Source organism: Primulina tabacum, chromosome 9 (genome assembly GCF_025594145.1).
Source record: "Primulina tabacum isolate GXHZ01 chromosome 9, ASM2559414v2, whole genome shotgun sequence".
NCBI lineage: Eukaryota > Viridiplantae > Streptophyta > Magnoliopsida > Lamiales > Gesneriaceae > Primulina > Primulina tabacum.
Genome location: NC_134558.1, coordinates 16,728,459 through 16,740,099, shown reverse-complemented (window position 1 = coordinate 16,740,099; position 11,641 = coordinate 16,728,459). Strand labels below are relative to the sequence as shown.

The 11,641-nt window shown below is 43.1% G+C and overlaps 2 protein-coding genes across 2 annotated transcripts; both read right to left on the bottom strand.

Annotated features, from left to right (window-relative positions):
• Nucleotides 1-6,534: 6,534 nt before the first annotated feature.
• Nucleotides 6,535-9,461, bottom strand: LOC142556948 (uncharacterized). Its single transcript, XM_075668432.1, has 4 exons — nucleotides 9,247-9,461; nucleotides 8,705-9,188; nucleotides 7,102-8,263; nucleotides 6,535-6,968 (listed from the first exon to the last, which is right to left on the bottom strand). The coding sequence occupies exons 1-4, from the start codon at nucleotides 9,459-9,461 to the stop codon at nucleotides 6,535-6,537; spliced, it is 2,295 nt and encodes a 764-aa protein (XP_075524547.1).
• On the bottom strand, nucleotides 9,458-10,294 carry LOC142556947 (uncharacterized). Its single transcript, XM_075668431.1, has one exon. It carries the CDS (start codon nucleotides 10,292-10,294, stop codon nucleotides 9,458-9,460), a length of 837 nt encoding a protein of 278 aa, XP_075524546.1.
• Nucleotides 10,295-11,641: the final 1,347 nt, after the last annotated feature.

The window sequence follows — 11,641 nt, the reverse complement described above, 5'->3', positions numbered from 1 at the left end:
CAAAAAAAAAAGGAAGAGAGCCTCTTAAAACTCAAAGAAACCCACAAACACACAAACTCACACTTTTACACACATTAATTAACGTGTAAAGCTAGGGTTGTGCCTCCCTTGAGCAGCATCTTGAACACTCATCCTAGCAATATTTTGGAGATTTTGGTGAGTTTCTGTCAAGAAAAACGTCAAGGAATCGTCCTCCGTACTTCCTCCACTAATCATTGGGTCGGTATTCGTTTATTCGAGCGTTTAGACGCAATGCAAGTATAAAATTTTCTTTTACGCATTGATCTCGTCATATTATGTATTTTGATGTATGTTATGCATGAAAATTCGTTCGTTATGTGCAAAGTTTGATGGGTTATTATTCAAACGATTTCTGAAAATTTGAGTCACAAAACCTGCCATTCACTCTCATTTCTATTCCTGCGGTTTATAGGTCTGTTTCCTGGAACCGTCTTCAACATATGAATTCTCGTACTCTGTAATACCTTCGATTTAATAGAAAATTCGTAATTTTCTGATGAGAAACGAGATAGATATGATTTTTATCGTAAAACCGCATAAGCTGTGAACTTTCTGTGTCACAAAACCCGTCACCCTCTGTTATTTCGAATTCTGCGACTCATAGTTTGATTTTATGGAAATGTTTTCAACATATATTTTGTAGCACTCTGTGTTATCTTCGATTTTATAGCAAATTCGTAATTTTCTGATAAGAAACGAGAGAGATATGATTTTATCGTAAAACCGCATAAGCTGTTAAATTCCTGTGTCACAAAACCCATCACCCTCTGTTATTTCGAATTCTGTGACTTATAGTTTGGTTTTCTAGAAATGTTTTCAACGTTTTATTTGTAGCACTCTGTGTTATCTCTGATTTGATTGAAAATTCATAATTTTATGATAAGAAACGAGGCAGATATGATTTTTGTCATAAAATCGCACAAGCTGTGAAATTTCTGTGTCACAAAACCCGTCACCCTCTGTTATTTCGAATTCTGCGACTTATAGGTTGGTTTTCTGGAAATATTTTCAACATATGATTTGTAGTACTTTGTGTTTTCTTTGATTCGATAGCAAATTCGTAATTTCTGATAAGAAATGAGAGCGATATGATTTTTATCATAAAACCGCTCAAGTTGTGAAAATTTGTGCATGTTCTACATGTTTTCTCGAGTTTTGGTTGCAGGCTTCATTGGGATCTCCTGGATCTTTGCTGTTGTGGTTGGTGCAACATTTCCAGAGCGTTCCAACGAAGCCCTCGACGTTTTTAAGCATGATCGACGTGCAAAAATATTTTATTTTGGTAGTATGTGATTTGTCTTGTGGCCACCCGGTAAAAGCATGATTGGGATGTTTGATTATGGTATTGAAAAGCGGTAAAGTATGACCGTTGACCTCTCCACCTTGTAAAGTATGACCGGAGATTTATGTATGTGGGAGTGGAAATTCGGTCGAAAGGCTGTGGTGATCCCTACCAGCCCAGTACTCTGGTTTAGTCTGATCAGACGATTTATGTTACGGGACACTTTGAACATATTTCTACGCAAAATTAAGTGATTATGTATATTATGATGGAAACACTTTTATGAAAATGTTTATGCAATTATGGCACGTCTATGTTTATGTATGTTCAGCTGTTATTTCGTACACGTTACTTTCAAATGCATATGATTTTGTTAAGTACTATTTGCTATTCCTGGTTTATGTGTGTTGAGTCTTTAGGCTCACTAGACTTGATCGATGCAGATGTTGATGCTTTTGAGGAGACAGGAGGTGCTGACCAGTGAGCTTGCTCGGACTGTGTGCAGTGTAAACCCGAGGACCACTATTGTTATGAAAGAATTTTATGCACGTTAAACTTTTTATTCTGATTTTTATTTATTCAAAATTTTGTTGGCAAAAAATTATTTTCAAATGCTCGTTTTGGATAACGCTTTTACAGTAGTGATGAATGATAATTTTTTTAGGCCATGGAAATATTTTATACTTATATTATATTCAAGAATTTATTTGATCATTTTATTTAAATTCAGAAGGAGAAAGTTTACTATTTAAATAAGAAAAATATTTATTTTCCGCAAAATTTAATTTAGTATTAATTATTTTATTACGGGATGTTACAGTTGGTATCAGAGCAGTGTTCTTGTAAAGGGTTGTGCTTACAGTCGGTTGCGAGAAGCTCATGAAGTCATGCCTCAAGTCTGTAAGTTTTTACGATTTTAAACGTAATAAGCCTTAAAGTATGAGTTTCTTTAGTTGCATTATTAAAGATTTGGATCACATTTAGCATGTTATATGAATATTATTGTCATGCATGTTGGCTACGGGTTGTATTGGGATGAGAATATAATTATACCCTCGTATTGACCGAGTAAGCATTTGTATGGTCTGAAATTTTTTAATTTTGATATGTATCATTTTTTTTCTCTCTTTATATGGTTGAAATGAATTTTTTTTACATTATAGCGACAAGGTTATTAAGTTTTTGAATTAAATATAAATTTCACAAATTTTATTAGTTTAAAATTAAAGATATCATAATAGCTAGAGTTATTCATTATGATTTTGCCTTTGGGTAGTAAAGTATGAGCATTTATGTTATTTGGGAAAATATTTCTTTGAGTTAGTTTTGAAAATGAATTTGAGTGATCTTTAGTATGAGGTAATAATTCATCTTATCAAGTTATCAAATTAAGTTTATGGGGTTTGATGTTTATGTTAGCATATTTTGTGAACGTAAGTTTTGATTCAAATAGGTCATGAAATTTGGGATGAACAAGTAAATTATACAAGCATGTGTTTGTGATTGAATTCTAGTTTGGCACCATAGTAATGTTTGGAGTTTATATGCCCAGTCTATTAAATAAGTTTTGTCCTTAACATTAAGAGTTAATCTTATGTTTGTTAGAGTATAGTATTTTTTAGATACTAATAGTATATGATTGATTAATAGATTACTTTGGAGATTGATATAAGAAATTGAATAGTTGTCATGTTTGGGACTGTAAAAATATTTGTCCTTAAAAGTCTTTTAAGAATTATGGTATTTGGAAGTAAACCAGTATGGTATAAAAAAAATTTAGATGTTATACTTTATAAGAAATGAAGAAGCTCGAGGAATTGTTTAAGGTTATTTAGAAATACTGGTATTAATGATTTTGATGAGAACATAACATTTGTAAAACTGATAATTTTTGGGTATTATTGTTGATTATAGAGATTTAAAATTTTATTACATGTGATATAAGTGTATGTCGTGAAAAACAAAGGATATAAGTGTTAAAAATAAGATTTAATCAACAATATTTTTATTTTGGGTTTTATCGTAATACATAAGAATTTTTGTTCAACTATTACTATTATTTTGAAAGTGTGGGAAGTCTATTTTAGATTTTTAAAATTTTAGCAAGACACTTGAGGAATCAGATGACAGAAAGAGAAAAACGTTTGAAGGGATGGAAAACAAAATTTTCCTTTCTTCAATTTCCGACTCTTCCATCCTGTGCCTTGGGTTTCCTATCTTCTCTGCCCACACAACCTGAGCTTCCCCGAGACTTCAAGCTTCTCCCTCCTTTTACCCACGCTTGGGATGCTTTGGAGAAGCAGGGCAATCTGGTTCATTATGGGATCGGGTCCCGGCCTAAGGACCTAGTGGATCGGATTATTGATGAATTTGATCACCCCGGGTCGCAAGCTGGTAAATTACTTTCCTTGGACTACTCATCTCTTGTATGCTTTTAATTCTGATGTCAATTTTCGATGCAGCCGAAGAAGATATGATCAGGGCAAGCTTTCAGGAGGCTGTTGCTAGGAGAAAAGCTGAGCAGAAAAAGATCCGGGCTGAGAAGAGGGCCCGAAAAATTCAAGAGGAGGAAGAACGCCAAGCCCGGGCGGCGGCTGAGGCCCGGGATAACGAAGAACGCCGAGTTGAGGTGGAGGCTGAGGCCCAGGAGGAAACCGCCCTTCCCCGGGAAGAATCCACCGTCCCTGCTACTGAGGAAGGCCCGGCTCCTCTAAATCGGCGAAAGAAGAAAGCCACACAGGAGCCGATCGCGGAAGCGATGGTGGCAGAGGATGAGATTGAGGAGATTGCCCGGTCTCCACCTATGACTGGTCCTTCTGCCGGTCCCTCCAGGGGAAGGCCCTGGGTCGTCCCCAATATCTTTGGGGAGGATATTAGCTCGGATCTTGTCAAAATGATCCGGGGCCTTCTGCGCCCTGACGAGGTGATACACCTTCAGGGAATTCATCCCAATATGCTGCTCTGCGAAGGAGTGTCCCGGACCTTCTCTGTAAGTCCATAAAATTGCATTCTTTTATACTGTCTTCTCTGACCTTTTTATATTTTCAGGGCTTGCAGATGCTCATACATTCCTACGAGCGAGTGGCTCATGTGGCCAAGGGGGCAAATGCTCAGGCTACCTCGGCTCGGGAGATGCATGCTAAACTCCAAGAGGAGGTTGGTCGTCTGAATGAGCTTCATGAGCATGTCTTGGCTCGGGAGAAGGCCTGCTGGCAACAGCAAATGGACTTGGCTCAAGCGGAGCTTGTTAAGGCCCGGGCGGAGGCGAAGGCAGCAAGGGCAGAGGCAGAGTCTTCCCGCGTCCAGGCTGAGGAATCTCAGATCATAATAAGCCTCCTGAAGACTGCCCAGGAGGAACAAATGACCAATTTTCTGAAGTCCCTAGAGTTCAAGAAGATGTTGGCTGATAAAGCCTTCCCCTACTTCGAACAGGGCTTCAACAAGTGTCTGGAGCAATTCGAGGAGGCAGGCTTAGTTCCAGTCGACCAGGAAGACTTTCCAGATCTGGAGAAGGCAGCCGCCTCTCTCCCAGATGAGGAAGAGCAGAACAAAGAGCAAGATCCCCGAGTAGACTAGGATTTTTTTTTTATTCCCGGGTTCCCGGGCACCTTGTAAATATTTCCCCTTTGAATGAGATCTTTTCTCGCATTTGATAATTACTTTCCAATATTTCCAGAATTGTAAATTATCTTGAACTCCGTATTAACTCTGAATTGAATTTTATCAACCAATATATTTTTTCAAAGCAAAGACCTGAGGGCTTGATACGAAATTAATCTTGATGGGCAATCAAGGTGTAAATTACTGGACTGGTTTCCTAGGATTCATAAACGACCAGGGTACGGGTCCCTGGACTTGGTAGATAATCAAGGTTCGGGTCCCTGGGTCAGGGTACGGGACCCTGGACTTAGTAGATTACAAGGGCGCGGGTCCCTGGGCCAGGGTACGGGTCCCTGGACTTTGTAGATGACCAGGGTGCGGGTCTTTGGGCCAGGGTACGGGTCCCTGGACTTGGTAGATGACCAGGGTGCGGGTCCCTGGGCCAGGGTACGGGTCCCTGGACTTGGTAGATAACCAAGGTTCGGGTCCCTGGGCCAGGGTATGGGTCCATAGACTTAGTAGATGACCAGGGTGCGGGTCCCTAGGCCAAGGTACGGGTCCCTGGACTTAGTAGACGACTAGGGTGCGGGTCCCTTGGCCAGGGTACGGGTCCCTGGACTTAGTGTACATTTTCCTGAACCATTTCTTTATTTGATGAAGAAATAATAGATACACGTGCTTTTAAACATAATATTTCTTTAAATGAAAAGCATTCCATGGCCTCTTGAGAGAATGTCCCTGAGAAACTTCAAGATAGTAAGCTGCACCTGAGCTGATTCTTCGAATTATTTTGAAGGGTCCTTCCCACCGGGATTCTAATTTCCCTACATCACCCACCGGTTTGATTTTCTTCATAACCAAGTCCCCTATCTGAAAGTCTCGTGTCCGAACGTGCTTATTATAAGATTTTATTACCCGGCTGCGATAAGCCTCCATTCGAATGGTAGCTCTGTCTCTCTTTTCTAAAACCAGATCAAGTTCGATGGCCCGAGATTGATCATTGTTACTCAGGTAAGATTCTACCCGAGTAGAAGATTGCCCAATTTCCACCGGCAGGACTGCTTCTGATCCATAGAGGCTGTAGGGTGTTTCTCGAGTAGATGATCGAGGCGTAGTTCGGTATGCCCATAAGACACTCGGTAACTCTTCCACCCAATCTTTTCTTTTCCCATGGAGCCGGGCTTTCAATACTTGTACAATGATCCTGTTAGTCACTTCAGTCTGGCCATTAGCCTGAGGGTAAGCTACTGAGGTGAAAGATTGAATAATCTTCATTTCTTGACACCAGGAGGTGATTTTTTTTCCCTGGAATTGCCTTCCATTATCTGAAATTAGTTTCCTCGGGATGCCATATCTGCAAACAATGTTCTTCCAAAGAAATTTCATGACTTCATCCTCGGTGATCTTGGCTAATGGCTCGGCCTCTACCCACTTGGAGAAATAATCAACAGCCACCAGAAGGAACTTTTTCTGTGCTCGGGCTATGGGGAAAGGACCCACAATATCTAAACCCCACTGGTCAAAAGGGCATGATGCGGAGATTGGTTGCATACTTGCAGCTGGGCAGTGGTGAAAACTAGAATGGTGTTGGCAACCCTGACACTTTCGGACGAGTAGGGCAGCATCTTGATTCATCTGAGGCCACCAGAACCGGCCAATATAGTTTTTCGAGACAGAGCTGTTCCACCGAGGTGTTCGCCACAGCATCCTCCGTGTATTTCCCGGAGGACATACTCTATCTCGTCTTCTGACAAGCATTTGAGTAATGGGCCCTGGTAGGATCGCCTGTACAAAACATTATTCAAAAAGATGAACCTGGGCGCTTGTTTTTTGATTTTCGCAGCCTGGGCTCGGTCTTCTGGGAGCTTTTCATGTACTATGTATTCCACAATAGGAGTCATCCATGAGCTTTTCTGGACCGGGGGTATTTCTTCATCAATAGAGAGCATTAACCGGGTAAAGCAGAGAAACTCCCGAGTAGCTATATCGGTCATGGAAGCAGCCAATTTGGCAAAGGCATCGGCCTCTACATTTTCCTCCCGGGGAATTTGCTCGATACTCCAGTCTGTCAGAGACGATGTCCGAGCAGTGATGAGCCTTAAATATTTGAACATTTTTTTCATTTTTGGCCTCATACGTCCCTTTGATCTGCTGTGTAACCAACCGGGAGTCAGAATAGATAATGACTCGGGAAGTACCAACTTCCCGGGCAGCCTGTAACCCTGCCAAAACAGCTTCATACTTTGCTTCGTTATTTGTAACCCTCGAATCAATCCTCAAAGCCAACTTGATTTTCTCCTCTGATGGGGCGATTAGGACAACCCCCACTCCACATCCAGATAGGTTTGATGCGCCATCAACAAACACCCTCCATACCTCTTCTTCGACTGGTTGAATCATTTCTGTTAAGAAATCCGTTAATGCCTGGGCTTTTATAGCAGCTCGGGGTTTGTATTCAATATCATACTCCCCGAGCTCCACAGTCCATTTGACCATTCTCCCGGAGACTTCGGCGTGAGTTATGATTCTTCCGAGGGGAGATTTGGTGAGGACCACAATGGGGTGCGAGAGAAAATATGGCCTCAACTTTCGAGCAGTCATTACCAAGGCTAATGCTACCTTCTCCAATTCACTGTATTTTAACTCTGCCCCTCGAAGGGCATGACTGACATAATATATTGGTTTCTGATCGGCTCCTTCCTTGATGAGCACAGAGCTAACAGCAATTTCAGTGGCGGAGAGATAGACCCATAATTTTTCCCCGGGCTTGGGCTTGGCTAAAATAGGCAAATCGGCCAGGTGCTTCTTCAAGTCCTGAAAAGCTTGTTCACATTTGTCGTCCCAGCCAAATTTTTGCGCTTTCCGTAGGACTTGGAAGAATGGATAACTCCGATGGGCAGATCGGGCAATCAAGCGCGACAGGAAGGCAATCCTCCCGGTTAATTTCTGCACATCTCGGACAGATTGAGGTGAAGGCATGTCCATTATTGCTTTGATTTTCTCAGGGTTAACCTCTATCCCCCTGTCAGTTACCAAAAAACCCAAAAATTTACCACTCCTGACCCCGAACACGCACTTGCCCGGATTGAGCTTTATTCCATATTGTTTTAAAGTGGTGAAAGTTTCAGCTAAATCATCAATGAAGTGGGAGACTTCCAGGGTTTTGATTAGAATGTCGTCCACATACACCTCAATATTCCGACCTATTTGCTTTTGGAAGACAATATTCATCAAGCGTTGGTACATAGCCCCCGCATTTTTCAAGCCAAAAGGCATAACGACATAGCAAAAGGTGCCCCCAGAGGTAATAAAACTTGCTTTATCTTGGTCTTCCAGAGCAAAGGGGATTTGGTGATACCCCTGATATGCATCCAGAAAGCTTAATAACTCGCATCCAGAAGTGGAATCTACCAGCTAATCGATTCGGGGGAGTGGATAACAATCTTTTGGGCATGCTTTATTCAAGTCCCAGAAATCAACACACATTCTCCATTTTCCAGTAGATTTTGGGATGAGAACCACATTTGACAGCCAGGTAGGAAATTGGACTTCCCTGATATGCCCGGCCCTTAGCAACTCTCCCACTTGCTCTTCAATTACTTTATTTTTTTCGGGGCCAAAATGTCTCTTTTTTTGCTTCACGGGCCGGGATCCCGGGAGGATATTTAATTTATGCTCGGCCACTTGGGGCGAGATCCCGGACAATTCCTGTTGAGACCAGGCAAAAACACTGATGTTAGTTTTCAAACATTGCAAGAGATTTACCCGGGTGGACGTGCAGATGTTTCGGGCCACCCGGACCTGCTTTCCTGGCTCAATTTCCACCTCTTCTTGTTCTTCCTCAGCGACAAAGTGCACCTCTCTCTCCTTGACCCCCTCTTGACATCCTCTCTCCTTCCCTTCCCTCCTTGCCTTCTTTTGATCTACCCGGACTGTTTCCCCATAACACCTCCGAGAAGAGGGCTGATCTCCCTTAACTTCTCCAACCTGTCCTCGCACTGGAAACTTGATTTTCTTGTGATAAGTGGAGGCCACGGCTCTCATTTCATTCATGGCCGACCTTCCCAATATGATGTTGTACAAGGATGGGGCATCCACCACTGTAAAAACAGTCATCACTGTCTTCCTCAGGTCTTCTGTGCCCAGGGTCAGGGGTAGAGTGATTTCCCCCTCAGGGTATACATCATGTCTAGCAAAACCAAATAAGACAGTCTCAACCGCCTCTAACTGATTCCCATGTAAATCCATTTGGACCAGTGGCTCCTTGAAGATGACATTGACCGAGCTGCCATTGTCAACAAATACTCTCAAACATCATAGTTAGCCACTCGGGCCTGAATGACAAGACGTCATTGTGAGGTAGACTAACTCCTCTGAGGTCCTCTGGTCCAAAGCTTATGACTGGCTCGTCTCTCCTCCCTCCATCAACCTCCAAACACTCCCTCTTACTCCTTGCTTTCCGGGCTCGATTGGAATCACCATCTGTGGACCCTCCCGAGATCATCTTTATTACTCCTCGGCTTGGAGAAGGGTCTTTCCTCTCAACTTGTCTATTCATTTCTCCTCGGGAACTTGTTTCTTCCCTCTTGCTTCCACTCGGAGGTCAACTGCTTTTGGAGGAATATTCGGTCCGAGACGTCTAGATAACCAAGGTGGTTGTCTAGAGTTATCTCGAGGAGGACGGGATGCTGGCATAGGGTGCATAATGGATTTCTTCCTCAGGATCTGGCATTCATTGGTGTTATGGGAACAATCTTTATGAAGGGTGCAGTACCCCTTCTGTTCTGGCTTCGACGCTCTCGCCACAGGACTGGGGAGCGGGGCTACATCCGAGCTGCATTCTTGAACCTCTTGGTCCCGGGCAATTCTCAAAGGCACATGAGAGAAATGTCCCGAGCCATTTTTCTTGGGGGCTCTTTCTTCGGGTTTGACAGCCCGATCTCCTCTTGATCTCTTCAAGGCCTCTCTCTTCTGATTTTGCGCTTCTTCCATATTAATGTATTTCTCTGCTCGGGATAAGAGATCTTCGAAGCTCCCGGGCAATTTCTTAGTCAAGGATCGGAAAAAATCCCCTTCCCACAGCCCTTGCATGAACGCTGTAGTCTTCGTCTCGGGTGCACAGGCCGGCACATCCAGGACCACTCGGTTGAATCTTTTGAGATACGCCCTTAGGGTTTCATCTTGCCTCTGCTTTACCTCAAATAAACTGAAAGCAGTCTTCTTGTACTTCTTGCTGCTGCTAAATTGATGCAAGAATACCTTTTGGAAGTCTTCAAAGCAATTGATGCTTTGTGGCGTCAATCCTTCAAACCATCTTTGTGAAGAATCCACTAAGGTGGTGAGGAACACTTTACATTTAATTTGGTCTCCATAACAGTGCAACATGGCCATGTTTTCAAAACGAGCGAGGTGCTCCTCGGGATCGGAACTCCCATCATAGTCCTTGATTTTGGCTTACTTGAAATGCCCGGGTAGTGGCTCCCGGACAATGATATCTGAGAACGGGCAACCTTTTACAACGGGAGCACTGCCCTTAGAACCAACCTGCCCCTCCAATATCTTGACTTTCTTCCTCAACTCCCCTAATTCTTCCGCAACGGTGGGGGACTTAGAACCCGCACTTGATTCCCTCTCCTCCTCCCTTCTTTCCTTAGAACCCGTACTTGATTCCCTCTCCTCCTCCCTTCTTTCCTCCTCTTGCGGCTGCTCACGTTGCTGCTCAGGATGACTGGAATGACGAGTGGTGGCCTTCTTTGCCGTAGCCATCTTAACAGCATCAGTGATAATCTTTTTTAACTCATCGGGAGTTAACTGAATGGTGGGTTGAGAACCATTAGGGGGAGGGCCACCTGCACCAGAAAGACGAGTATTGTTCTCCTCCTGGACTCGAGAAGTGTCTTGGTTTGCTCTTCTAGTAGGGGCCATATCAACGCCTTAGAACTCAAATTTCCCACAGACGGCGCCAATGATGCAACCCGGACGAAATGGACGAGTCGGGTAGGGAACTCTGCCGGGTAAACTATCAAAATATCGAAGGAAATATGAGTTGGATGCCTGGCTTGAATCTCACAACTTCTCGGTCCGATTTATGAGATCTGTGCACAGAAAAATAAGCACGTGAATGGGCGCCGGAGGGGTGTCCGGCGTGGCCACTCCGATGCTTAAGTCAGTGAATAGCTCAAGAAAAGAACCAATGTAACCAAGTGATGGTTGTGGGATTGGTGTATAGTAAATGAGAGTATTAAATGTGTAAATTAATATGTGAAATAGATGATAAATGCAAATAGAGAACCTGATATTTATAGTAGAGGATGCAATGATGACCTCGTTTCTCGTGTTTGAGCATTAATTATAATAGGGTGGCTGATTATACCCTATTGCTCTGACATGTCAAATCGCACACTTTTCACATCCAGACTACTTGATTCATTGACCACTTGCATTAGTGTCAGAGATAGGTCGGCTATACACACTGTCTATCGACGGCATTAAATAATTCACTCATATCGAGGTGACCGAGCAGAATGCCTCTCAGGTTAATTACAGAAGAACTCGGGTATTCCACATCTCGGGGAAATCGTGTCCCGGGTGGTCTAATGGCTCAAGACATTAGTCCATTTTGTCATACTATTGGCCTGAGAGTATCCATCTTGGCCTGGGCACTAACCATGGATATGCTTCATGGTCCGGGAAGTCCCGGGGCCCATCCCGAACCCGGGTCATTCCGGGGCATCATTC